Below are 26,868 nucleotides of genomic sequence, written 5' to 3'. Positions count from 1 at the left end.
ATAAGTTGGGCCCCTCGTCGGTCGCCCCCCACCGTTAATGGCCGTTCTCGTCATCCACGGGCTGCCCCGACGCGAACTAAGTTGCTCGCCTTCGACCGATGGTCTTTCCCGAGCGACTCACAGCCGGGCCCAAGGCGCGACATGGTCCACAGACCGAGCGCCGCGCCAAGTCTTGGAACCGCTGCATCGCGCGTCCGAGCCCGGAGCGAGGCAAAGCCGTGACGTCAAAACTTCACGGCTTCGCTGCTCTTTGAACCGGTTAACTTTAGCTTAGCCGGCAGTGGACGTATTAAAAACAAGCTAGACCAAGTGCTAGACCGCGCCCTTGACGAGACGGCCCTGGACGAAGACGGCGGCGACGTTGCGGTCGTCGCCGAGGTTGAGGAACTGCTCGAAGTCGATGTGGAGCCGGGGCGTGCCGTCGGGGATGCACTCGGGGAACGTGTCGTAGACGCCGGCCTCGCACCGGATCTTGCACGCGTCGAACTGCTTGCCGACGGCGAAGGAGCCGAGCGTGTCGCCGAGGCCCAGCGCCCGCGCGCCGCCGAGCGTCGCCGTCCAGAAGGCGTCGCGGTAGTCGACGTCGGGCTCGTTCGCCGCGTGCTTCGACGCGACGACGGCGTGGCGGCACGCGCTGAGCATGGACGTCGCGTAGCCGCCGGCGATGTCCGTGCCCAGGCCCACGGGCACGCCCCGCGCGTGGGCCCGCTTGAGGGGGAACGCGTTCGTGCCCTCGGACAGCGAGAAGACCGCGTTCGACAGCGGGCAGCACGCGACGCCGCACTTGCGCTTCGCGAAGAGCCCGAGCTCGTTCTCGTCGAGGTAGACGCAGTGCGCCATGACGCACTTGTCCGTCAGGAGGCCCGCGTCGTCGAAGATCGACGAGTCGGACCGGCCCGGGTGCAGGCTCGCGACGAACGCCATCTCGTCGGGCGTCTCCGACGCGTGGCTCTGGACCCAGCAGTCGTGCTTCTTCGCGAGCGCGCCGAGGCCCGCGAGCAGCGGCAGCGTGCACGTCGGGATGAAGCGCGGCACGACGCAGGGCTGGACGACGCGCGTCCTCGGCGCCGCGCCGGGCTGCCGCGCCTTCACGTACTCGATGACCGCCTCGGTGCCCGCGAGCGCATCCGCCGTCGTCTCCTCGTAGCCCTCGGCGCCGTTGCGGTCCATGCAGACCTTGCCGACGACGCAGCGGTGGCCCTTCTCGAGGCACACGTCCACGAGGACCTTCGTCGCCGGGACGTGGATCGTCGCGTACATGGCGCTGCACGTCGTGCCGTTGGCGAGGAGCCGGTCCACGAGCTTCTCGTAGACGCGCCGCGCGTAGGCGACGTCGGCGCAGCGCCGCTCGGCGGGGAAGGTGTAGTGCTGGAGCCACTCCATGAGCGGCTTGTCCGTCGCCGTGCCCGTGTACGCGTACTGCGCCGCGTGCACGTGGCAGTCGACGAGGCCCGGCACGAGGAAGTCCGTCGCCGCGAGCTCGACGACGACGCCGGGGTCGCCGTCCCGCAGGAGCGCCTCGACGGACGGCGTGTCCTTGGCGACGGCGACGATGGCGCCGCCGTCGACGACGACGAGGCCGTCCTCAACGTACTCGAGCACGCAGGGCGTCTCCGTCGCGTGCACGAGGCGGCCGCGGACCGCGAAGCGATTGGCGGCGAAGGACGCCATGGTGGTGCGGACCAGGAGACGGACTGCTCGGCGCGGCGTCGGTGTGTCGCTCTCGGCTTCGTCGACTGTGATGTGCAAGCTTCGTCGTGAACGCACTCCGGCTTGTGGCATTTTTCAGCGACGACCTCAAACTCCCGAGGCGCATCTAGGAGGGCGGCGCGAGATGACGCTCAAATAATCCGGCAGCGCAGCGCCAATAGGCACTAGTCGCGCCGCATCAAAATAATCGGCAGCCGCAGCGCCAATAAGGCGGCAGTAGTCGCGCCGAAAAATGTCGACACCACACAAAATAGACACTACGAGCGAGCGCGAGCCGCCGCAGCCGCGACCGGCCTGGCGGCGCGGCATCGGCCTCGTCGCCGCCCTCGCCATGCTCGTCGCGCTGGAGAGCGGCGAGTTCCTGAAGTTGGACGGCCACTTTCCATCGAAACGCAGCCACCGCACGTCGCTGAGCGCGACCTCCAAGAAAGCCGCGAGCTACCTCGCGTCGCACCTCGAGCTCTACAAGCTCGGCCACTACGTCAAACGCCACGGCGCGGGCCTCGCGCGGTCGCAAGGCAACAGGGAAACGAAGCTGGCGGCGCGCGTCGAGCGCGCGCGGGCGCGCGAGGCGCGGCGCCACTTCGGGTGGCTCGCGTACCGCGGCATGGCACCGGCCTACCTCGGCGCCGTTTTGGCGCTGTCGCTCTGGATGGGTTTGCTATTAGAGGAGCGGACGCTGCCCGCGCTGCGGTCCGTCTGCGTCGCCGCGCGCGTGCCCGACGACGTCGCCGGCGCGACGGTGCTCGCGCTCGCGACGGGCGGCTTCGAGGTCCTCTTCTCGACCGTCGAGACCGTCGAGGGCCGCGTCGGCGTGGGCCTCAACTTCGTGCTCGGCAGCGGCGTCGTCAACTTCGGCCTGCTGCCTTTTGTGGTTGCGTGCGCGGCGCGGGTCGCGCGGGGCGCCAAGGCGCTGCCCATCGACCTCGACCCGGTGCCCGTCGCGCGCGACGGCGCCTTCGCGCTGCTGGCCTTCGCGGCGCTGCTCTGGGTCGTCGCGGACGAGTTCGTGAGCCTGGCCGAGGCGCTGGGGCTGCTGGGTCTGTACGCGGCGCACGTCCTGGCGTGCTTCCTCGGCCCGCGGCCCGCGTCGACGCCGCCGGCGTCGCCCAAGGCCGAGCTCGAGCTCGGGTCGCCGGCGCGGCTGGTGCCGAAGAGCTCGACGACGCCGCCGGCGTCGCCGCGGCGCGCGGCCGACGACAAGGGCCACGCCGTGCGCACGCCGCGGGAGCGCGTTTTGGACGCCGCGCGGCTGCTCCTGCCGCCGCCGCTGCCCGCGGCGACGGCGCCGGGCGCGCGCGCGGCGCTCCGCGACGCCGCGCCGACGCTCGCCGGCAGCGGGCTCTGGCTCGCGGCGCTCCTCCTGCTGCTCACGCGCCTCGCGGACCTGCTCGCGCTCTCCGCGCGGCTGCCCCTGGCCTTCGCCGGCGCCGTGTTCCTGCCCGCGGTCTACGCGATCCCGGACGTGCTCGTGTCCGCGAACATCGCGTCGTCCGGCCACGGCCGCGCGGCGGTGTCGACGGTGCTCGGCGTCCAGGTCGTCACGGTGCTGCTCGGCGTCGGCATCCCCTTCACGGTCCACGGCTGCCTCTCGGCGAAGCCCGTCGCCGTCTCCGGCGTCGACTGCGTGCCCGCGCTGCGCTACGGCGTCTTCCTCATCGGCGCGCTCTTCGTGGGCTCCGTGCTCGGGCCGCTCGCGCTCCGGCGGCCGCCGTCCTTCGGCGCGCCCCAGGCGGCGCTCGTCGTCGTCGCCTACGTCGCCATCTCCGCCGTCGTCGCGCGCCGGACCCTCACGCCGGGGTAAACTTTGTGAGCTTCGCGTTGCCGCGCGGGAAAAACAAGTAAAAACAAGTGGAAAAACGAGGCGAGCCTGAGGGGATCTTCAAGAATCGAGATTCGAGGCTTCCCGTCACAGTGTTGTTCAGCGCGCGGCGCCGCCGAGCGTGTCGTCGTCGAAACGGGCCGTCGAAACGCATGCCGGCAGTACGCATGCGTCATGACCGCAGGGGCAGCCTCATGATCTAGGGTCGCCGCGCCGCTGCTCCGCCGGCGCGGACCGCGTCGATGAAGGTCGCGCCGCTGCCCGCCATCCCAGAGAACGAACCCACCCTGTCGCGGCGCCTGCGGGATGCGAAGAGCGCCGGCCACCTCGTGCGGCTGCGCATCAGCGGGACCATGGGCGGCCTCGGAGGCGTCATGTCGCGGCCGGCGCCGAGCGCGCGGGGCTGCCGTCCCCCCCCCCGACGTCGCGCCGCAGGTTCACGTTCATGGTCGTGGGCATCGCGCTGTGCTCGAACGACGTCGGCGGCTTCGCCGTCGGCAGCGACTTCTACCACGCGGCCGTCTTCTGCGGGCCGCCCGGCGCGCTCGCGCTCATGCTCGCGCTGCTCCCGACGGATCGGCGCGCGATCTACCGCGCGCGGCGCCGGCGCGGACGCATCCCCCCGGTTTCGCGCCCGAAAGCCGCCTCGCGCAGGTCCTCGCCTTCTTCAGCGTGGCCCTGACGCTGGCGTCGCTCGTGTTATTCGTCGTCGCCGCGCGCGACACGCCGGGCGTCGGCGCCGAGGGCCGCGCGTGCCTCGAGAGGAAGCCCGCGTGGTTCTGCGGCGTCGTCGCGGCGGGCCAGTGGCTCAAGGGCGCCATCACGCTGGCGACCGTCGCCGGGCTCGTGTCGGCCCTGTGGCTGCCGACGCGCGCGTCGCTGGACCGCCTCTGGCACTGCGCGGCGTTCGTCTGGTTCGGCGTCGGCGCCGCGCGGCTCGCGCAGCGCGTCGCGGCCCAGGTCCGGCCGGGCGGCGTGCGGCCGGGCCAGCACGTCGGCGAGTGGCTCATCCTCGGGAGCTACTTCTTCTTCGGGGCCTGCGCCGTCTGGCCCTCGTTCCGCCAGCGAGCGCACAGCGCGCTCCTCGCGCGCGGCGGCCAGATCTCGTCGGCCGCGGGCGTCGCGGCGCTGCTCGGCGACCACGACGTCGACGAGGTGAAAGTTGGTCGCGAGGTCGAAGTTCTTCGGCGTCGACGTCGCGCGGGTGGAGCTGGCGCACATCCAGAAATCGACGCCGGACCCGGAGCTCTTCAAGCTCGCGAAACCGGCCGAGTACGGCCAGGTCGACTGGTTCGTGAGCCACAGCTGGCGCGAGGACGCGGACGCCAAGTACGACGCGCTCCAGGAGGCGCGCGCGCGCTTCCGCGAGGAGCACAAGCGCGACCCGGTCATCTGGCTCGACAAGTTCTGCATCGACCAGCGGAGCATCGAGGAGAATTTGATGTGCCTGCCCCTCTTCCTCGCGGGCTGCAACCAGCTCTTCATCTTGTGCGGGGAGACGTACCTCGAGCGGCTCTGGTGCATGCTGGAACTGTTCGTCTTCATCCAGATGGGCGGCCGCGTCGACGACGTCGAGCTCTTCTTCATCGCGCCCGACGGCGCGAGGCCCGCGCGGCCCCCGAGCGCGCGGACGCCGTCGCTCGGCTTCTTCCGGACGCCGTCGCGGCAGCGGGGCGCGCTCGAGGCGCCGCCCGAGGAGCCGCCCCTCGACGAGCCCGGGCGCGTCAAGGCCTTCTTCGAGCAGCAGTTCGAGCGCTTCGACGTCGCGCGCGCGTCGTGCTACGACGCGGTCCAGCGCGACCGGTTGCTGGCCATCGTCGAGGCCGGCTTCGGCGGGCTGCCCGCCTTCAACGACGCGCTCAAGGAGACGATGCGCGCCCTGAAGGCCAAGGGGCGGTACACGCTCGTCAAGAAGAACGGGGCCGTCTCGTGCGCCGCGTCGCCTTAATTCGCACTACCCCCTAGGCGCTCGCCGCCGCGAGGTCCGCGAGCTCGTCGAGGAGCGCGTCGGCGTTGAGGAGGTCCGCCGCGCCGTAGACGACGGTGCGGGGCCCGTCCGCGAAGGTCCGCTGGAGCGCGTGGTGCTCCGCGTAGCAGCCCGGGCCGACGACGAAGACGATGGCGTCGAGGGGCGCGTCGGCGGCGGCGCCCGGACCGCCGGCTTTACCGGAAGCGTAGTAGGACGGCGCGAGCTTCGCGTCGAGCTCGAGCCACGAGTCGTGCTCCGTGTTCGGCCGCGCCTCGAAGAGGTTCGAGAGCACCTTGGCCGCGTAGGTCTCGGAGGATTTGAAGAGGTTCCCGACGTTCTTCGCCGCCTTGGTCACCAGGTGCTTCGTGCCCGCGTGGGCCTTCTGCAGCAAGGCCTTGAACGCGTCGTCCTCGACCGCCGGCGGCGCCTCGCGCGCGGGCCCGGCCGCGTGCGCGCCCCCGAGCCCCCGCGCGTAGTCGATGCCCGCGAGCCCCCGCGCGAGCGCCGGGTCGTCGCCCAGCGCCGCGCGGAGCTCCGCCACGCGCGCGTCGTCCGCGTCGCCCTCGAGCGCGTGGTACGCGTACAATCGCAGCTTGTCGTTCGCCGAGCCCTTGCCCGCGGGCCCCAGGAGCTCCGCGAGCTGGTCCGCCGCCGCGCGCGAATCCTCGGCCTCGCAGTAGCGCGGCACCTCGCGCGCGACGACGGCCTTCATGACCGCGCCGAGCACCGCGGTGTGGTGCTCGAGCAGCTTCTTCCGCGCGAGCAGCGCGGGCAGCTCGCCCACGGTCTCCGCGAGCTTCGCCGCGTCGCCGTCGGCCTCCGTCGCATCCTGGCCCGCGCCGCGAGCTCTTAGCGCGTTCTCCGCCGCGCGGAGCGTCGCCAGCGCCTCGCCCGACGCGTCGATGACGTCCGGGAACGACTTCGCCGCGTGCTCGCCGTAGAAGCCGTCCTCGTCGACGCGCAGGTCGACCTTCTTGGCCCCGGATTCATCGGCGAAGGACGCGACGTTCGCCTCGTGGTCCAGCACGTCGTCGACCAAGGCCTGGTACGTCTCCGTGTGGCGCAAGGGCGTCGCCAAGTCGCAGTGGCGGTCCAGCAACACGAGGAGCGGCCGCTTCCGCGCGCCGTCGCCGCCGCCCGCGGCGCCGCGGCGCCGCCACTCGTCGGCCAAGAGCGCGTGGAGCTTGCGGGCCACGGCCTCGGCCGCGCCGCCGGCGGCGCACCGGAGCACGGGCGCGGCCGCGCCGGCCGTCGCGCAGACGCAGAAGAGGCCCGCCGCGAGCCTCGTCGCCAGGGCGTCGCGCCGCTTCGCCGCGTCGCCGCCGGGCCCGTGCCACTCGGCGAAGGCCCGCTTCGCGCCGAGCGCGAAGAGCCGCGGCTCCAAGGCGACAAAGTCGACGTGGCGGTCCCAGACCGCCGCGACGCGGTCCTCGGCGGGCGCCGCCGTCGGCGCCGCCGCGAGCTCGCGCGCGAGGCCCTCGAGCACGCGCCGGTCCACGCGCGTCGACCAGTTCACGTAGCACGCGCCGTAGAGGCCCGCGGCGCAGTCCCTGGCGACGCGCGCGGCGTTCGCCTCCGTCGGCCGGCAGAGGTAGACCGCCGCGACGTCGTCCAAAGCGTCGCGGTCGCTCTCGAGCGGCGCGTGGAGCGTCACGCCCCGCTTCCGCAGCTCGTTGACGGAGATGAGCGGCGCGAGGATGAGGCGGCAGGGCTCGTCGAGGATGAGCACCTTCCAGTCCACGGGGCCCGCCTCGGCGCTCGCGTCCTCGTCGCTCGACAGGGCGAGCATGCGCTCCACGGCGAGGCGCTGGCTCTTGCGCACGTCCATCGTGTCGGAGGTCGCGGCAGCGGCGGCGCGCACTCGTCGATCGCGGCGGCGGCGGCCCTCGCGACCTCGGACGTCGGCTGTTGCTCGATGATTGGCCGTACGCCTCTGCAGTCGCGCCGCAGCATCTCCGCAGCCCTGAGCCCTCCAAGCGCCCTCCGCGCGCCGCACGCCTCCACACGACGACCGCAGACGACGACGCAGCGACGAGGACCCCCGTGCGAAGCGAAGTCGTTAGTGGATCCAGTCGACGCCCGGCGCCTTCTTGACGGGGACGCCGATGACCCGGGGCCGCTGGGCGCAGGCGTGGTGGCTCTTCATGGAGGTCCGGTTCTTCGGGAACGAGTCCCAGGGCGCGTAGACGGGCCCCGGGCTGAGGTGGTGCTTCACGAAGCCGAAGATGGAGCCGTTCTCGTGCCTGCCGCCGTCCGTGAGCTTGCGGTCGTGGCGGTGGTCGCGCGTGAGGTCGTCGGGCGGCACGGTCTCCGGCGGACCCGGGCTGTGGGACGCGGGGATGTAGTAGTCCCGGCCCTGGAACCGCGCGGAGTCCGTGAAGTTGACGTCGACGAGGTGGTGCAGGTCCTGCACCGGCGGGAAGTACTTGGGCCCCGGCGAGTCGGCGCCGCGGCCCTTGAGCGCGATGGAGCTCTTCTCCACGGACCGCCACTGCACGGGACTGTAGCGCTGCGACGAGCTGAAGAGGCTCGGCGCGGGCGTCGGCGGCGGCGGCGTCAGCACGGTGGACCCGTCGCCGAACGTCGAGTCGCTCCGGCTCCGCGCCCGGGCGCTCCGCGCGCTCGAGAAGCCGAAGAGGATGCCGTGGTCGCCGGGCCGCGGCCGGCCGCTCTTGCCGTCCCCGAAGGTCCAGTACTTTTTGGGCGCGCCGTCCGACGTGCTCGGCCGCGACGCGCCGAAGCTGCCGCGCTTCGTGAGCACCGTGGCGTCGGACGTCGACGGCCGGTCGAGGCCCAGGGACCCGCTGCCCCAGGTCGCGCCCGTGCGGCCCCGGTAGGAGCCGCCGCGGCCGCTCGCCGCGGAGCCGCCCGTCGTGCTCGGCCGCGACTCGTCGCGCCGCCGCCGGCTCCGCGTGTCGTTGAACTCGAAGCGGCTGCTCGTCGACGACCCGAAGCCCATGCCCTTGACGTGGCGCTTCGCCTGCAGGTCGTAGTGCGCCGCCGGCCCGGGCGTGTAGACGGGCTGGAGCTTGGGGTCGATGTGGCACCGGCCCTCGTCGGCCGTGTGCACCGTCATGAAGCCGTCGTAGGCGAGGCGCCCGCGGCCCTCGGGCTCGTACGTCGACCCGGCGAAGGCCATCGTCGCACGGAGCGCCGCCGGCGGAGGCTGCCCCGCCGCGCGGCGTCGTCGTTCGCGCCGAGAGGCCGCGTTGTCTCGGTTGTTTCAAGAGCTCTTGCACCTTCAACCTTTCGATCTCGATGAATAGTGAGGTCGACCATGCCAGGCCTCATGCCACGCGAGAATATAACACGCGCCTTACCGCCTAGGGGTCGACGATGGTCGGCAGGGGCGCGGCCTTCGGGAAGCGCGAGTAGACGCCGTCCCGGTCGTAGTTCGCGAGGGCCATCTTGTCGCGGAGCGACAGGTCGCCCGCGTGGGGCCGCTCGACGCCCTCGGTCAGCTTGAAGTCGGCGACGACGCCGCTCTCGGAGATCGTCGAGTCGACGGCGCCCGACGCGTCGCCGACGACGTAGCGGAAGTCCGTCGGGTCCCAGGACGCGAGCGCGTCCTGGCTCTCCTGGACCGCGCCGTACGCGGCGGTCCACGCGGCGTCGTAGTCGACGCCCGTCGCCGCCGCGACGCGCTCGATGAGCGTGGGCCCGTCGAAGCCGTCGGCATCCTCAAAGGCCTCGCCCTTGGCCGCGAGCGCGTCGAGCGCGTCGAGCACGTACGCCAGAGGGAAGAAGCGCTCCTTCGTGTAGTGGTTCCCCGCGCGGTACATCTGGAGCTGCTGGGGCAGCAGCGGCGGCACCATGTACTGGAGGTGGAGCTGGAACTGGGACGGCGGCACGTTGAAGCCCGCGATCGCCGCGGTCCGCAGCGCGCCGGGCGCGGGCTTCTGCCGCCCGTAGATCTTCGCGACCCACGGCTCGTCGGCCAGGAACTGGGTCTCGACGGCGGCCCAGGCCCGGTCCTCGAGGCGCCGCAGGATCGCCGCGCCGGCCGCCGGCGCGCGGAAGAGGCTCGTCGCCGTCGGCACGTAGCGATCCGTGGGGATCGCGCAGACGTGGCACGGCGTGATGCAGAGGGGGTCGTCGAAGACGAGGCAGTCCTCCGACTCGTAGCGCAGGCTCAGCTTGAAGGGGAAGGGCCCCTTGGCGACGCCGAAGCAGAACCCGGAGAAGACGTTGTGCGTCGTCGACTCGGCGACGTTCGTCAGCGGCGCGCCGCAGCCGTTGCACGCGGCGATGGACACGGCGCAGACCTTGCCGCACTCGACGCACTTCTTCACCCGGTTCTCGCACTGGTACCTCGCCGCGGGGTTCGCCTCGACGAAGGCCGCCATGTCGCCCTCGAAGCCGGGCGACTCCTGGCCGCCGCAGGGCTTCCGGGCGCAGCCGACGACGCGCTCCTGGCGCGCGCCGGCGAGGGCGCCCCGCCCGCCGGCGAGCACGACGCAGCCCGTGCGCGCCGACGACATTGTCTTAGGAGTTTCTGCGTCGGTTGGAGCGCTGGACGCTGCGCGACGACGTCGTGCCAGGCCGTGGACGAGGCGTCGAGAGGAGCGCGATTGCCACAAGTAGGGGGGGACACTGAAAATCGGCCGATTGTAGATCGTCGAATTTGGCGGCGCCGCCCAGTGCGATGGATAGAGGGCATCTAACTGATAATCAAAGAGTCTGGGTTCGTGGAAATCGATCCGGATTTCGTAAAGTTATGGCTTCGCGAAGCCTCGTTTTTTTTCCTATGGGGCTGGACGAATCCCATTTCGTTCAAGGCTGGAAAATGTTGAAAATCGTGGGGGGTACACCCGCGTTTTCTTTTATATGTTCCATGGGGCCCGGCCCAACGTCGATCGAGCCAAAAATCTTGGGTGTACCCCCCCGGGAAGTCGACCAGTGCACCGATCAAAACTCAGATTCTGATAGCCTGGATTTAAAAGTCAACATTTTTGTTGAACTTCAGCACTTTTGTTGAAGTTAAATCTTGCGATTTCGCGACCCGAACCAGCGACCGCGCGCAAAAAGCCATCGCAAACGTGCAATTAACGCGCGAATATCATCAAACTTGCTTTGATACGACCATAACCCAATTTTGGCCGTGATTTCAGCCCGCGGACCGCCGCGACACCGCGCCCGCGCGCGCGGTCGACGTACAGCCTCTATGGACGACTAATGACTCTGGCTCCGCCGGCCGGAATTCGATGATTGATCTTTATTTATTAATTTCCTACGGGTGCACCTAGATGTACGTTGATCGGGGCACTGAAGTCGACCTACGCGTCTCATGCGTGAACAGAGACCCCAGGCGATTTTTTGGGGTAATTATCTTCTGTCCGAGCTACACTGTCCGCCCCAACCACAAGGCCATCGCTGCCGCGGCCTTGCCGCTGCCTTGCAGTCGCCCGTCCTGCGTGATGGCACTGCAATCTCCCATCGCCTGGCTGCTTTTGCTCGTGCCCGCGGCGGGACTGGCGCCGTCCCTGCGCGCCGCGACGCTCGTCGCCAGCGACGCGAAAACGACGGCGAAGCGACAACCCGGCGTCCTTACGACGCTTTACCGCTTGAGCGGCCGCGATTTAGGTGGTACGCGGACACGTTCAAGGTCGAATCGGACGGCGGCGACGTCGTCTTCGCCGAGGACTTCCGCCTGCGCTTCTCCGCCGACGGGACCAAGTCCAAGTTCGGCTGCCTCGGCGTCGGCGTCGAGGTCGCGGACGCGCCGGCGCTCGACGGCGTCGGCGGCGAGCGCAAGCAGCTGGACCTCGTGGCGTCCATGGTGCCCGACGAGGACCCGGAGCTCGAGACGCTCGTCGACGTCGCCGAGCTCGAGGACCCGGCGGGCTACACGGTCTGGGCGACGGCGGCCGTCGACGCGCCCGCGCCGTCGAGCCCCGCGCCGAAGGTCGTGCTCCTCGTCAAGGACCTCGACGCGTCCATCGAGTTCTACACGACGGCCCTGGGCATGACGTTGCTGCGCAAGCGCGCGCTCCTGCCCCACGCGGCGGCCATGTCGGGCTTCGTGGGCTTCTCGGACGCGACGGACGGCCCCGAGGGCGGCGCGTCCGGCGCGCCGCGCGTCGAGCTCCGCTACAACTACAACAACGACAAGGTCGACCCGGACGTGTCCCTCGCCGTCGTCGCCGACGCCAAGGCCTGCGCCATCCGCGCGGGCATCTGCGGCGGCACCGTCGCCGGCCAGGCGGACGGCACCGCGACGCTCGCGGACCCCGACGGCTACACCATCGTCGTCGCCGACGACGCGGCGAGCCTCTAGGGAGGGGTAATTGGTGCGTGGGCCGAGGCCGGGACCGTCGTAGTCCGGAGCCAGGCGCCGGGCGATGTCGCGGACGCCGTCGGTGCCATCCGTCGAGTCGTCAAACACAAGGTCCGTCATCCGGTACTCCGGTGGTGGCTTTAAGGTTGCGACAGCAACGTCCAGTTGCCCGACGCGCGCATCGCGCCGCTGGTCGCTGCTGGCGTGCTTTTCGAGCATGACTTCGTCCCGCTGGGCGGGGACTACACGTTCGATATGACCGGCGGCGAGCTCATGCGCCTCTTCAAGTACCGAAGACGATGCCCTCGTACGAGATGGGAGCTGGGAACACCGGGTACTACGGGTGGCGCCGCTGTCGCAGCTCCAAGAAGTACACGATCCAGCTCGGCGCACGCGTTCGATGTCGACTACTGGATCGCGTGATCGTTCCGACTCGGGGACCGGCTCTTCCTCCGACGACGCGTATGGGGCGACGCTGTACGACTTAATGGTGACATGCATAGCGTCTTTTGGCTCTTTGCCAGTAAGCCGACGCCTGACGCGCGTGCGACGATCAATCCGGTCAGGCTATCCTAGTTAAAAATTAGCCGGGTCGCTGATCAGCTCGACGAGCCAAGTCTCGACCTCGAGCTGCGTCGCCGTCCCGTGCCCGCCATCTGAAAGCATACCCACGCGTCACCCCGCGCCACACGCCCTCCGACGAACCTCGTCCGACGCCTCGACGCTTCCCGCCCCGGGGCGACGATACCACGCCCCGACGACGGCGAGACGCTCTCCCTTTGTGGCGAGAGCCAAAATATAAAAACCCCCGCGGACCCACAGACCCCCTAAACCCACCCGACGCCCCACAGGTCGCGCCCCCGGCGTCAATGCCCGCCATGGACATCAAGGAGGCCCGCGAGAAGATGATCGCGCGCCGCTTCGGCGGCGTCGCCGCCGACTCGCGCACCGGCGGCAAGGGCACGGCCCGCCGGAAGAAGAAGACGATGCACAAGACGGCGTCGTCCGACGACAAGAAGATCGGCGCGACGCTCAAGAAGCTCGGCTGCACGGCCATCCCCGACATCCAGGAGGTGAACATGCGCGGACCCGGCGTCGATTCCGCGCGACCCGGCCGCCGACGCTCCCCGCCCGCTCGCCGGAAGCGGCCGAAAAACTTCGGAAAAAAAAACACGCCATCTCCCGTCCTAGGTTCACCAAGGAGGGCGAGGTCATCCACTTCGGCCAGCCGCGCGTCCAGGCGTCCATCGGCGCGAACACGTTCGTCGTGAGCGGCGCGACGGACACGAAGCGCCTCGAGCAGCTCATGCCGGGCATCATGTCCCAGCTCGGCCCGGAGAACGAGCCCGCCATCAAGAAGATCCAGGAGATGATGGGCGCGACGGGCATGTCCATGGGCCAGATGGCCGACCCGAACCGGTCGAACCTCGAGGGCTCCGACGACTCCGACTCCGACGACGGCGACATCCCCGAGCTCGTCGAGGACTTCGAGGCCCAGGCCAACTAGATTGCGCCTGAAGCGCGGCCTTCCCCGGTCGCGCGACCCCTCGGCACCCGGTCCGATTTCCGCGCGCGCGCCCCGGCGCCCCGCGAACCCCCGTAACACCACCTCCGATGAAACTTTTTTAGGGCCCGGCCCAGGGCAGGCCGTCCAACCCGTCCTCGGCCGGCCGCAGGTTCTGGAGCGCCGACGCCTCCTGCTGGCGCTCGCGCTCGAGCGCGGCGTTGCGCCGCGCGACCTTGTCGAGCCGCGCCTTGCGGTCGTCGCGCGTCTCGCGCGTCTCCGCGACGACGGCGTCGAGGTCGCGCTTGAGCGCCTCGAGGTCGCCGAGGACGCGCAGCTTCCCCCGCTCGTGGGCCGCGGCCTGGCCCTCGCTCTCCGCGATGGCCCGCCGGAGGTCCCTCGCGAGCGCGACGGCGGCGGCGAGCTTCGCGTCCGCCTCGGACGCGAACGTCGCCTTGGCCGTCTTCGCGTGGTCCGTCGCGAGGTCGCGGTCCCCCCGCGCGCGGCCGAGCTCCGCCTTGGCCGTGCGCAGCCAGCCGAGGCGCTTCTCGCAGTCCGCGAGCGCGCGGAACGTGCGAGCGGGGTCGCCCTTCGCGGGCTTCTTCGCGCGCGGCGGCCTCCGCCCCCGCTTCTCCACGCGCACCGCCAGCGCCCCGACGCCGCCGTCCGTGCCCAGGCCCGCGGCGAGCTGGTCCAGGGCCTTGGACGCGACCGCGAGCGCGCGCGCCTCCGCCTTGACGTCCGTCGCCGCGTGATCGCAGCGCCTTCGCGCCTTCGCGAGCGCCGCGTCGGCCGCGTCGGCCCGCGCGGCCTCGTCCTGCGCCGCCGCCTTGGCCACCTTCGCCGCGTCGGCCTCCCGGGCGACCTCGGCCGCCGCGCGCTCGCAGCGCCGCGTCGTCGCGGCGACGGCGGCGGCCGCGGCGGCCGCGCGCTTGAGCCTTTTGAAGAGCCGGTCCTCCGCGGCGACGACCGCGGCCTCCGCCGTCGCCCGTTGCACGGCCGCGGCCTCGCGCGCGGCCTTGGCCGGCCGCAGCATCGCGTTGAGGAACCAGCGCTCGAGCGCCGCGGCGCGGCACGTCGAGTCGGCCGCGTCCAGGCGCCGGCTCAGCCGCGCGCGCGGCGTCGCCGCGGTGGCGCACCGGAGCAGGGCGCGCCGCCGGCAGGCCGCCGCGGCGCGCTCGCCGTGCCAGGCGGCGGCGACGCGCGCCAGCAACGCGCGCCGCGCGCGCGTCTCGCGCGCGGCCGCCCACGCGACGACGGCGGCGCGCCGGCCGCGCTCCGCCGTCTCCCGCGCCGCGCGCCGGTCGCGCTCGATGCGCGACCGGCCCGCGGCGGCCCGCCGCGCGATGCGCCGCAGGCCCCGGAGCGCCTTCCGCCGCGTCGCCGCCGCGCGCCAGCCCTCGAAGCCCCGCCGCGCGAGCGCCCCGAGGTAGCGCTCCAAAGCCTTGGCCGCGGCGACCCTAAAGCGGCCGACGTCGTCCGCGCGCTCGCGCCACAGAGCCAGCGCGATGGCCCGCGACCGCCGCTCGGCCCCGGGCCCGCGGACGAGCCGCGCGACGCGCGCCGCGGCCGCCGCGCGCCGCCACGCGAAGAACCGCCACCGCCGTTTCAGCGCGTCGGCGACGGGCGCGACGCCGCGCGCCGCGGCGCGCCGCCGGCCCACGGCGCAGGCCAGGACGCGGCGCCAGTCCCGGAGCACGCGCCGCAGCAGCCAGGCCGCGGCGACGCGCTCGCGGCGCTGCCGCGCGCCGGACGCCCAGCCGCGCCAGCGCGCCGTCGCGGCCCTCAACCGCCGCGGCGTCGCGATCGTCAGCGCGTTTTCCCGGAGCCGCCGCGTTTCAACCGCGCTCGCCCGCCAGCGCGCCAGCGCGGCGCGGGCCTTGGCGCGGGAGGCGGGCGGGTCCGCGCGGCGCCGCGCCGCGGGCCCGCGCGCGGACGCGGACCGGAGCGCGTCGACGCAGCGCGCGACCGCCGCGCGCGCCGCGAAGTCCGCGGACAACGCCACGATCTTCCGGGCCGCGACGGCGCTCCGCAGCGCGGCGAGGCCGCTCCGCGCCCGGCGCCGGAGCGTGCTCGGCAGCGCGACGTCGTCGTCGTCGCCCGCGACGCGCCGCGCGGCCCGGAGCCGCCGGAGCGTCCGCCGCAGGAGCAGGGGCGCCCTGGCGGCGGCCAACCGGGGCAGCCCGTCGCCGCCGGCCGCCGCGGCGTGCTTCGCGATCAACGCGGCGACGTCGGCGCCCGCGGCCGCGCGGCGCGCCGCGCGGCCGTCGTCGCTCGAGTCGCCGCTCGAGTCGCCGCTCGAGCCGCCGCTCGCCGAGTCGTAGCCGCCCGCGTCGAGCAGCGCGGCCGCGCGGTCGCGCGCCGCGGCCTTGGCGTCGTCGGCGGCGGCGGCCAGCGACGCCTCGGCGTCCTCGAGCGCGTCCCGGCGCCGGTCCAGCCCGGCGTTCGCGTCCGCCAGGTCCGCGGCCGCGGCGTCCGCGGCGGCCTCCGCTTTGCCCGCGGCCTCGACGGCCGCGTCGCGCCGCGCCATGAGATCCCGCAGCTTGCCGCTGCGCTGCACCGCCGCCGCCAAGACGGCCCGCAGGCGCTCGAGCTCCTCCTCGGCGTCCTCGACCACGGACGTCGCGACGGTCGCGTCGTCGGGCGCCTCGGCGCGCGCCGCCTCGGCCACGCCCAGCTCCAGCTGCCGCGCGGCCAGGGACCGGCGCCGCTCGCTCGCGACGGCGGTCTCCAGCGCCTTGAGGCGCCGCTTCTGCGCGCGCGCGTAGGTCTTGAGCGACTGCAGACTGCCGTCGTGCGCGTCCGGCGTCGCGTCGTCCTCCAGGAGCGCGTACGACGCCGAATCGAGCCCCGCGTCGCCGCCGACGAAGTCGTCGACGTGCTTCGCGACCTGCTCGAGGCGGTCCGTCTCCGCCGCGCGCGCGAGGAGCACCGTCGACCGCCGCCGGCTCGAGCCCGCGGTCGACGCGCCGGCCGCGGAGCCGGGCGCCGGCGGCGCCGCGGCGGGCGCGACCTGGGCCGTCGCCGCGGACCCGGACGCCGCCGTCGCCGCGGACCCGCGGCGCGCGGGCGCCGGGGGGGGCGCGGCCGGCGCCGGCGCCGGCGCGGCCCGGGGGAAGACGTGGAGCGCCGCGGACGACGCCCGGGGCCGCGGGGGCTCCGGCCGCGGCGGCCGCGGCGGCGGCGCCGCGGCGGCCGACGGCCGGCGCCGCTCCGGCGGCGGCCGCGGCGGCTCCCGCGCGGCGGACCGGCGGCGCTCCGGCGCCGGCGCGGGCGCGGGCGGCGCCGCGTGCGGCGCCTCGTCGGCCTCGACGAAGTACGCGTCGTCGACGTCCGACTGCTCGTCCGGGTCCGCCTGCTGCGGCGGCAGCGACGCCGACGGCAGGCTCGCCGACGGCAGGCTGGACACGACGGACTCGTGGTCCTGGGCCGGCGGCGGCCCGCCGTCGTCGTCGTCGTCGTCGTCGTCGTCGAAGGGCGCCGCGCGGTCGTCGACGAGGCCCCGCGGCCGGCCGTCGGCCGAGAAGCCCGCGGCGGCCATCTCCGTCCGCGCGGCGTCGCACAAAGCCCGCACGGGCAGCCGGCTCCGGTCCCGGTGCTCGGCGCCGTCGTTGTGCTCGCAGGCCTCCAGCGCGCTCATGTACTGGCGGTTGATGCCGTCGAGCACGCGCGCGAAGACGTCGTCGCCCGCGGGCCGCTGCTTCCCGCCGCGCTTCATGGCGAAGGCGGCCTCGCGCGCGGCGTCCTCGACGCGCCGCCGCACGTGGGGCGCCTCGTGGGCGCAGGCCCCGTCGAGGCGCCAGCGCTTGAGGAGCTCGCGCGGCGTCGCCGCGGGCGGCCGCGGCTCCGCGTGCGGCGCCGAGAACGCGGACGCGAAGACGCGCCGCAGCTCCCGGTGGCACACGCGCAGCTTCGCGTAGATGCCGATGGCCCGGGCCCAGAGCGCGCGGCGCACCAAGTCGTCCCAGATGGCGCCGTTCTTCCGGTCGCCCGGCCGCGCCGCCGCGCGCTCCGCGGGCGACACGTCGCGGCCGTCGAGCCGCTTGAGCTCGTCGCCCGCGGCGCAGATCGCGCGGCAGCGGTAGCCCGGCAGCCAGGAGACGGCGTTGCCGTCGAGGGCCAGCGTCTCGAGCTTCTTCAAGGCGCCCAGGTGCGCGAGCTCCTCCAGGTGCGCGACGCAGTTGTTCGTCGCTGATAAAGCGACGACGTCTCGGAACTGCGAGATGCCCCGGAGCGACGTGAGCGCGTTGTTGCTCAGGAAGACCGTCGCGCAGCCCGCGGCGAAGGCCGGCACGTCCGCGATCTCGCTGATGAGCTCGCCGACGAGCGAGAGCCGCGACCCCTTGACGCAGCCCTCGCCGTGGCGCCGCGCGGCCTCGCCGACGGTGTAGCGCCGCGCCGCGGCCGGCGTCGACCGCCGCCGCGGCGCGAAGGCGCCCTTGCCCTTCCAGACGCGCCGCGGCGCCGCGGCGGGCGCCGGCGCCGGTGCCGGCGCCTGAGCCGGCGCCTGAGCCGGCGCCGGCGGCGCGCGCGGCTCGGCCTCCTCGCCCTCGGACTCGCTGCTCGACGCGCTGTGGTCGCGCAGCGCGGCAGGGCGCAGCTTCGACTGTTCGAAGAGCTCGGCGTAGCCCATTTGTGTTCGGCGCGTTCACGCGTTCGCCTAGCGCATTTGTGTTCGGCACGGTTCGGCTATATAAGGTCCATGCTTTCAAATAGCTTGCCTCATCTATGCACAGGGGACACTGGCTGGCACAGGATGTAGGCCGCGCCGACGCGGACGAGTGGCTCGAACGCGCGCGCGGGGCAGGGGGGGGGGGAGGCGAGATCCTACTTCGCGCGGGCGGCCGCGAGCTCCGCCTGGAGCTGCTCGATCTTTTCGGCCTGCGCGACCGTGGTCACTCCGGTCGTGAGCGAGTCCTGGGTGGTGACCTGGGCAGCAAAAGGGTGCGAAATTCCCAACTTCAAAGGCTCATATCTCGGCCGTTTTCCACTCGTTTTGGCTGATTTTTGGACGAGCGATCATCTCTCGGAACGGTCTCGAAGCGTGGATGCTTTTTTCGGAACGCGCGCGCGCGGAACACTCATGTTGAAGCGACGTTGAATCACCCTTTTGCTGCCCTGGTGGTGACGGTGAGCGACTCGATAGTGTTGTCGTCGCGGTACGTGTAGTGGCGCTTCTCCTTGGGTTTGGCGAAGGTCACGCCGCGCTGGTCGCCGAAGCGCGCGGAGGACTGCGCGAGGAAGGTCGATGGCTCCTCGCGGAACTCGGAGGGCGCGCGGGTGCCGCGGTTCTTCCGCGCGCCGACGCGGCCCGCGACGCCGCTCTCGCCGCCCTCGGACGGCGTCTCGGGCGGCCCGCGCCCGCGCTTCTTCTTCGGCGGGCTCGCGGCCGCGGGCGCGCCCGTGGCGCCGTTCGTCGGCGCGTCCGTATCGCCGTCGGCGGGCGTCTCGCCGTCGCGCTTGTTCGCGGCGGACTTGGTTTTCGCCTTCTGCTGGTAGTGGAGCTCCGCTTGGCGCTGAGTTTCGGTGTTCTCCTTCAACATTTCCTGGACGGCGTGCTGCTCCGCGACGTATTCGTCGACCTTGTCATCGTCGACCTTCTCACCCGAGTCGCCTTCGAGGCAGTCCTTCATCTTCTGTATGGCTTGTTGTGCGAGCTCGTCATCCTCACATTCGGCCTCCATTTGGTCTAGGACGTCCATCGGACCTTGCCCAGGCGCAGGCGGAGTCGCGTGAATCGTGTGAACACGTGGAGCGTCGCGTCGAGAGGCTCTCCTCGCTGACTGAGTCGCTCGCGAAACAAACAAAGCGAGCCATTAGCTTTCTGGCCGCCGGGGGTATAGAAAAAAAATTATTTTCGGGCCGGCGGCGCCCGACGCCTCGCCCGTCCGGGCGGGCGAGCCGCGCCTCCCGTCGGCGACGCCCGAACGGGCGGGCCTGCTACGGTCGAGGACGCGGGTTTCGGCGTGCCACGCGGCGGCCGTGCTGCGCCGCGGCGTGCGCGAGGCGCTGCACAGCTTCCCGCCGTCGCTAGGGGACTGGGTGGACACAGCGAGTTACGCACCTAACTCGGCCGCCTTCCGCGCCGCCCCCCTCGTCTTCTTCACCTGGGCCTTGAACTCCTCCGCCGCGTCCGCCACCGCGCCCGTGGACTTGAGCACCCGCGTCAACTGCACCGCGGCCCGCTCGCGGCGTTTCCGCTTCCGCTCCTTCGCGATGCTCTGCTCGACACTGGGCAGGGAGGAGCCCACGGGCATGCTGCGCGTCTTCATCGTGATGGGCTGGAGCCGGTCCTGGTCCTCGGGCTGCTCCTCGTCGTCCGAGCTTTCCGCCGCGAACAGCTTCTCCCGAACTTCCGTCGCGAGTATCTGCATCCGCTTCGAGTTCTTCATTTCCGGCAGGTCTCCCGCGGCGCGGGCCCGCGAGTAGCAGATCCTGCAGAGCCGCCCGCCGAGACGCGACACGAGTTTTTGCCCTTTGAACCTTTTCGTTAGCATCTTGTACGACAAGGTCGAATTCCAGCCCACGATCACTGGGTCGTTGCACGTCTCGCAGTTCCCGAACTCGAACCCGGCCGCGCGCGCGTCCTCCACGAGCTTCTCCCTGAAAGCCGCGTGCAGCTGCTTCATGATCACGCTCGGGTGACGCCCGGGTGCATAAACATAAGGACCCCGCTGCTTCACGGCCGGGGCCGACATCGTCGCTCGAGATCGGCTGCCGACCATCTCGACCTCCTGCGCGTCCTGCTCCTCGTCGGACGACGAGTGCGTGTCGTCGTCGTTGACGTACTTGCCCTGGTAGACGCCGGCGGCGTGGCCCTGGCAGGGCACGACGGGGCCGGCGCACGGGTCCCACCGGTAGCCCGCCGGCGGACGCCCGGTGGGACGCCGCTGAGCGGGTAGCGGCTCCGCGTCCGGGTCGCTCTCCTCGACGCCGATCCACGCGCCGCGGTACTGGCCCATGGGGTGCGACGTGTTGGTGGTGTCGACGGCGCCGCCGAGCGGGTCCCAGGTCTTGGGGCGCTGCTTGAGGTCCTTGGGGGCGGGGCCACGCGGCTTGGGCGCCGGCAGCGGCTTCGACGCCTTCTCGCGCGCTTCGGCCTCCTCCTTCTGCTCCCGGTCATGCCTTTTCTTGAGCATGGCCGCGAAGGCGCCCACCTTCAACTTCTTCGGCGGCGGCTGCGCGTCGGCCATGGCGCTTCGGCTGTCGACGCCGACACGTCGGCGACTTCGACCGGATCGTCAGCCTCGAACCTGGCGGCGCAAGAGTGTTTCCGGTAACGAGCAGTTCAACCCTACTCCTCAACCTTATAGTGGTCCTCGTCCAGCAGCGTCGCGGCCTCGATGGCGCTCCGCTGGGGCCGCTGGACGCGCGCGAGCGTGAACGCGTCGCCGAGGTCGCGGCGGAGCTCGAGGTCGTCCGCGTCGCACTCGTAGTCGAGCGTGAGCGCGCCGTCCGTGGGGATGCCCTTGGCGAGGTTGCCCGTGTAGCGTACGACGTCCCAGTTCGCCGGGAGGTCCCAGCCCGGGATGGGGTCGAGGCCGTGGAGCCGGCGGAACGTCGGGTGCTTGAAGTTGAGGCCCGGCTCGACGGCCGCGAGCTGCGTGAGCACGTGCGCGACCTTCCAGTGGTCCGGGTAGCGCAGGTCGATGTCGTAGCCCGCGATCTCCGGGTTGCGCACGTCGAGCACGTTGAGCCAGCCGAGGCGGTGGATGACCTCGTTCCGGTTCTGCGGGATCGGGAACGTCGGGTCGAGCACGGCCCAGTAGAAGTTCTCCGGGTCGAGGCACCTCGAAAAGAGGTGGACGACGAGGTCCGCCAGCGGCCGGAACACGGGCGGCGGCGGCGGCTCCTCGGGCTCCTCCGCGGACGCGGCGTCGCCCGCCGCGACGGCGTCGACGGCGGCCGCGGCGCCGTCGGGCGGGTTGGACCGCTTCGTCGCCGACCGGGGCCGCGCGGGCTTGGCGCCGTCCGCCGGCGCCGCGGGCCCCACCTCCGTCCGCGCCGGCGGCGGCGCCAGCGACCGCTGGATCATCGCGGGGCTCAGGTCGCGGCCGCCGGACCGGCCGAACGACGCGAGGCGATCGAGCGACGCGCGCCGTTTCATGAGGGCCTTGGACTCCTTCTCCATGGCGGCCTTGCGCTCGCGCCACTTCTTCTGGATCTCGAGCTTCTCCTTGTGGTGCTCGAAGCGCTCGACGATGTGCCGGATCTGGCGGCAGAGGAAGAGGTCCGACGTCGTCGCGAGGCGGCACTGGAGCACGACCTTGGAGAAGTCGAGCTCCTCGGGCGACGGCGGCTCCTCGCACTCCTCGTAGGGCACCCAGGCGCCGTGGACGAAGCCGCTGTCCCCGCGGCAGGGGAGGAACGGCCGCTCGGGCAGGCCCCGGACGTAGACGTCGTAGTAGAAGACCGTCGCGGCCGTGTCGACGCCGTCGAGGAACTTGGGCGGCAGCGACGACGCGTTCTCGCCGTTCTTGCAGCGCAGCGTGAGGCGCACGTCCTCGTGGCCCACGCGGACGCCCAGCCGGTCGCGGCACGCCTCGACGACGCCGAGGATCGCCGCGCGCGCGGGGTTCGACTGGAGCCGGCCGTCCTGGTCCACGGGCAGGCGCCGCGAGATGAAGGTCTCGATGACCGGCGGCGCGCCGTGGGCGACCTTGCTCGCCGCGCGCGCCGCGCGCGCGCGGATCGCCGCCTGGACCTTGGAGATGAAGCTCAGGTCGTCCATGGACGTGCGCCGCTTCAGCTTCCGGGGCTGGCTCCGCTGGGACCGGTTCGAGTCGAACTTCGCCGGCAACAGGTCGCTGTGCTTGACGGACTCGCGCTTCGCGACGTCCCCGGGCGTCGGCGCCGCGTGGCGCCACGTGAGCGCCGAGAGCTCGCCCGGGTGGCAGACGCGCGCGCGGACCTCGAAGACGGAGCGCACGATCTTCACGGACGGCAGGGACTCGCCCGGGCCCGCGCCGCCCCGGCCGCCCGCCGCCGCGGGCAGCAGCCGCCCCTCCTCGACGTCGCACCGCATCGCGGCCTCGCCGACGTCGAGCGACGCCGCGAGGCTCTCGAGGTCCGCGCGGTGCCAGGTGACCCGGGGCGTCGCGTAGCGCGCCTCGAGCCAGTCGGCGACGTCCCAGGGCTTGCCGTGGTGCGCGGACCGGTCGCAGACGCCCTTGAGCTTGAGCCGCTTGAACTTCTCGCGCTTGTGCGCGGCCGCGGCCTCCGCCGCGGACTCCGACGACTGGCTCGCGCTCTTGTAGCCGACGACCCGTAACTCCTTGGGCCGCACGGTCTTCTTGCGCAGCACCTGCTGGAACATGAACGTCGGCATGAGCCGCGTGAGCTTCGCGCTCTTCGTGACCTCCGTCGCGTCGAACTTGAGGCCGCAGCTGTGGAGCAGCGTGTCGACGCGCGCCTCGCCCGCCGGCGCCGCCGTCGTCGGCGGCTTTAAATTCGCAACGTAGTCGAAGCTCAGCGTCCGCTTGCCCGCGACGGGGTTCGGGTCGTGCGCGCCCATCGAGCCGAAGCCGACGGCGAGCCGCTCGATGGCGTCGTGCTTGATGCGCACGCGGTTCATCGTCGCGTTCCGGAAGCCCCGGTAGTCGCCGTGCTGGCTCGTGCCGCCGCGCGCGAGCGCCGCGGTCGTGTCCTCGTTCGCGTAGACGCCCACCGCCTCGCCGCCCGCGTCGCCGCCGTCGTCGCCGAACGCGCCGCGCTGCTGCGCCGCCTGGATCGCGTCGTAGGTCACGAGGCGGTGCAGGGCCGCTCTTTCCACCGGCCGCGTGAGGTCGAGGTCGTGGTGGCCGCACAACGCGCCCGTGAAGACGCAGTACGCGCCGCCGAATTTCGACCGCAGGAGCACGGCCTGGTCCCGGCTCAGATTGCGCTCCATCAGGTTGTGCACGCTCTGCGTGTCGACGACGCGCTGCAGGAGACAGAAGAGCGCCTCGACGAGCTCGTTGCCGTCGAAGGGCCGGTGCGAGCTCCCGACGCGGTCCAGCAGGTCCTGCGCTTGCGCCGCGACGACGTAGACCTCCGCGAAGGCCAGCCGCAGGAGCGTCAGCCGGTCCTCGAGGGTCGTGCGCACGAGGACCTGGGCCACCGCCAGCAGCCCCGTCGCGTTGAGCATGCCGAGCTCCGACGCGGGGAGCGCGTGCTGCTCGAACTCGAGCTCGAGCTTCGCGCCGCGCCGCGGCTCGAAGGGCTCGCCCGTGTCGCCGTCGAGGAGGCACCGCTTCAGGATGCGCAGGCGCTGCTGGCTGCCCGTCTCGTTGGCCGCGTGGGCCCGCATGCCGAAGCGCGGCCGGCCGCGCGTCTTCGGTCCGTCGCCGCATCCGTCGACGTTCCGCGCGAAGGACGCGACGTCCGAGTTCGTCGCGAGGATCGCCGCGCGCTGCTGGGCCTCGCGGTGCATGCGGATCGTGCGGAGCCGCCGCTGGAGCATCTTCGCGGCCTTCCACTCGGGCGCGAACGGGTTCGCGACGACCTTCTTCTTCGGCGCCGGCGCCTCGTCGTCGTCGCCGGAGCCGCAGCCGCCGGAGCCGTCGTCGAAGTCCATGTGGTCCGCCGTGAAGAAGGCCGCCGTGCCCAGCTCGAGGAAGTCGTCGAGCTCGTCGGGGTTCACCGTGCCGCCCTGGTCCGTGTCGAGCGCCTGGGCAGCAAAAGGGTGATTCAACGTCGCTTCAACGTGAGTGTTCCGCGCGCGCGCGTTTCGGAAATAGCACCCACGCTTCGAGGTCGTTCCGAGAGATGATCGCTCGTCCAAAAATCAGCCGAAACGAGCGGAAAACGGCCGAGATAGGAGCCTTTGAAGTTGGGAATTTCGCACCCTTTTGCTGCCCTGTCGAGCGCCGTGACGAGCCAGTCGATCTCGTCGTCGGTGACGCCCTGGGCGCCGTCCTTCGGCAGGCGCAGGTCCCGCCGCGTCATCTTGATGAACTCGTCGGCGTCGATGCCGTTCATGTCCTGGTCGTAGCGCTTGAAGAGCGCCTTGATGGAGATCGTGCCGATCGCGTCCCTGAGCCGCTTCTGCAGGCGGTTCGCCGTCGCCTCGTCCATCTTCGGCCGCCGCTTCCGCGCCTTCTTCGGCGGCTTCCAGCCCACGGTGCCCGCGCCCTTGCCCGCGTTGTCGTCGAAGCGCCGCACGAGGGTCACCTGGCGCCGGTTCGGCTTCGCCTCCTTCGGCGGCGCGATCGCGCCCTGGGCCTTGGCCGCGGACACGACGAGCCGGTCCACGGTCTCGGCGCGGATCTGCTCCGGCGACTTGTCGAGGTCGCTGACCTCGCCCTCCGGGGGCACGTCCGCGACCTCGGCGATGCGCTTAAACCGCGCGCCGGGCCGCGTCGTCGCGATCCACACCAGCGCCCGCGCGACCATCCAGTCGCCCGGGTCGTCGATGTCCAGGACGTACTTCCCCGCCGGGCTGTCGCTGTCGAAGCCGCCGGCGGCCGACACGTCGAAGGCGACGTCGTTCATGAGCAGCGTCCGCGGCCGCCGCGACGTGTTGAGCACGCGCATGAGCGCGCGGCCGCCGAGGAAGCCCACGGGGTTGCCGCTCACGTTGAGCACGTCCAACGCGTAATTCTCGCGCATGCCCTCGGCGATGACCATGGCCGCCACGGGCCCGACGCCCGTGTGCGCGAGGTTCAGCGTCCGCAGCCGCCCGTTGCTGTCGAGCGCGCGGCCGATCGCCGCCGCGCCCTTGTCGCCGATGGAGTTGTAGGCCAGGTTCAGCCAGCGCAGCGCGCGGTTCACGCCGAGGCCGACGCCGATGGCGATGCCCGACGACGTGCCCAGCGCGTTCCAGGACAGGTCCAGCTTCGTGAGGTGCGCGTTCTCGACCTGGGCGGGAAAAGAGTGCGACATTCCCAACGTCAAAGGCTCCTCTCTCGGCCGTTGTCCACTCGTTCCGGCTGATTTTTGGACGAGCGATCATCTCTCGGAGCGCTCTCGAAGCTTGGATGCTTTTCCTAGAACGCGCGCGCGCGGAACACTCAAGGGTTGAAGCGAATCACGCTTCTCCCGCCCCGTTCTCGACGAGCATCACCGCGACGGCGACGCCGCCCGCGTAGTGCCAGCGGGGCCCCGCGGACGACGAGAAGCTCGACCGGCGCGACGGCGACTTCTCCAGCAGGCCGCCGGGCTTCGTCGACGCGTTCCAGGGCGCCTTCTCCGCCAGCGGCGGCGCCTTCGCGGCGTCGCCGGCCTCGATGACGACGGGCCGCAGGAGCTTCTCCCCGTAGCCGCCGAGGATGTTCCCGCGCACGGACATTTCGGTGAGGTGCGTGTTGACGGTCATGGCCTTCATGAGCACGCCGCACTCCGTGTCGTCGAGGTCCGCGGTCTCGAGCGTGAGTTTCTTGAGCGCGCAGCCCGAGAACGACACGAACTCCGCGATGGACTCGACGGCCTCGAGGTCGATGTCGTTCTGCGACAAATTTAAATTCGTCAGCCGCGGGCAGCCGCCGCCGTTGTGCGTGCAGACCGCGTGGAGCACGGCCGCGATGCCCACGTCCGTCATGCGGTTGTCGCGCATGTTCAGCGTGATGAGGCGCGGGATGTTCGGGATGATCTTCGCGAAGGCGCAGGCCAGGCCGTCGCCCAGCGCCCGGTGGCTCAGGTCGATCTTCTCCGCGTCGCCCTCGGCGCCCGAGCGGATGAAGAGGGGCTCCGGCAGGCAGCCGAGCGGCGCGAGCTCCGCGCAGCACCGCGCGAAGACGTGGCGCGGCGAGTCCCAGGCCTCGAAGATCTCGGCGTCGGCCTTGCCCGTCACGACGGCGCCCGGCGCCTCCGTGACGTCGTCGTCGTCGACGAGGAGCTCGCCGTCGTCGTCGGAGACGTCGCGGCTCGGCGCGGCCGCGAGCGTGTCCCTGACGACGTCGTCGAGCGGCAGGTGCAGCGGCACGGTCTTGCCCTTGCGCAGGATCCGCCGGTAGACGTCGAAGTAGCGCGGCTTCGCCTGCTTGCCGACGTAGTCGCCCCGCCGCAGCCCGTTGGGGAAGAGCGCCGCCTGTTCGTCGCCGGCGACGGAGAGCCGCGCGCTCCGGAGCGTCGCGGCCGTCGACTCCGCCGCCGTCGACGGGTGGTGGCTGTCGACGGAGCCCCGGTGGAGGTGGGGCCGGTCGTCGTCGCTCTCGGACTCCGTGTCCGTCTCCATCTGGTCGCGGTGCTTCGACGGGAACCGCAGCGTCCGGTTGAGCTCGTTGTAGCCCAGGATGGACGCGCGCCGCTGGAGCATGGACCGGTTCTTCTGCGCCCGCGTCGGCCCCTCGGCGGCCTGGCGCCGCCGCTTCGCCTCGAAGTCGAAGGACTGCTTCTGCCGCAGGTCGAACTCGAGGTCGCTCATCATCAGATCCGGCGCGACGTTCCAAAAGCTCGGCGGCCGCTCCTCCGTCTTCGTGCCGCGCCGCGCCATGAGCAGGGACGGCGGGGCCACGGCCGTCTGCGACCCCGTGCGGTGCTTGCGGCCGGGGCCGCGGTTGAGCATGGTGGCGCTCTTGCTCCCGCGCAGGTCCTTGGCCGGCGTCTGCGAGCGCAGGTGCAGGATCGAGGCGGACTTGGACTCATTGAGCTTCTTCGACCGGCGCATG

The 26,868-nt window shown here is 71.9% G+C and overlaps 5 protein-coding genes across 5 annotated transcripts; 2 read left to right on the top strand and 3 right to left on the bottom strand.

Moving 5' to 3' along the window:
* Positions 1-273: 273 nt before the first annotated feature.
* Positions 274-1,725, bottom strand: GDA1 (hypothetical protein; the record flags this gene model as incomplete). The annotated part of the gene is made up of 2 exons (XM_009041009.1): positions 274-1,479; positions 1,570-1,725. 2 exons carry the CDS (start codon positions 1,669-1,671, stop codon positions 313-315), a joined length of 1,269 nt encoding a protein of 422 aa, XP_009039257.1.
* A 313-nt stretch (positions 1,726-2,038) lies between these two features.
* Positions 2,039-3,514, top strand: AURANDRAFT_72089 (hypothetical protein; the record flags this gene model as incomplete). The annotated part of the gene is made up of 1 exon (XM_009041043.1): positions 2,039-3,514. The coding sequence occupies one exon, from the start codon at positions 2,042-2,044 to the stop codon at positions 3,512-3,514; it is 1,473 nt and encodes a 490-aa protein (XP_009039291.1).
* A 5,291-nt stretch (positions 3,515-8,805) lies between these two features.
* On the bottom strand, positions 8,806-10,054 carry AURANDRAFT_69898 (hypothetical protein; the record flags this gene model as incomplete). The annotated part of the gene is made up of 1 exon (XM_009041008.1): positions 8,806-10,054. The coding sequence occupies one exon, from the start codon at positions 9,980-9,982 to the stop codon at positions 8,825-8,827; it is 1,158 nt and encodes a 385-aa protein (XP_009039256.1).
* A 2,629-nt stretch (positions 10,055-12,683) lies between these two features.
* AURANDRAFT_30044 (hypothetical protein) lies at positions 12,684-13,285 on the top strand (the record flags this gene model as incomplete). The annotated part of the gene is made up of 2 exons (XM_009041044.1): positions 12,684-12,872; positions 12,983-13,285. 2 exons carry the CDS (start codon positions 12,684-12,686, stop codon positions 13,283-13,285), a joined length of 492 nt encoding a protein of 163 aa, XP_009039292.1.
* Positions 13,286-13,387: 102 nt separating this feature from the next.
* Positions 13,388-26,867, bottom strand: AURANDRAFT_72087 (hypothetical protein; the record flags this gene model as incomplete). The annotated part of the gene is made up of 8 exons (XM_009041007.1): positions 13,388-17,853; positions 18,114-18,211; positions 18,412-18,918; positions 19,390-20,439; positions 20,589-23,765; positions 23,904-23,930; positions 24,059-25,120; positions 25,326-26,867. The coding sequence occupies 8 exons, from the start codon at positions 26,865-26,867 to the stop codon at positions 13,404-13,406; spliced, it is 11,913 nt and encodes a 3,970-aa protein (XP_009039255.1).
* Between the last annotated feature and the right edge of the window lies 1 nt (position 26,868).

This window comes from Aureococcus anophagefferens, assembly GCF_000186865.1.
Source record: "Aureococcus anophagefferens unplaced genomic scaffold AURANscaffold_18, whole genome shotgun sequence".
NCBI lineage: Eukaryota > Pelagophyceae > Pelagomonadales > Pelagomonadaceae > Aureococcus > Aureococcus anophagefferens.
The sequence above is the reverse complement of the archived record's forward strand: the minus strand, read 5'-3'. Positions and strand labels throughout refer to the sequence as shown.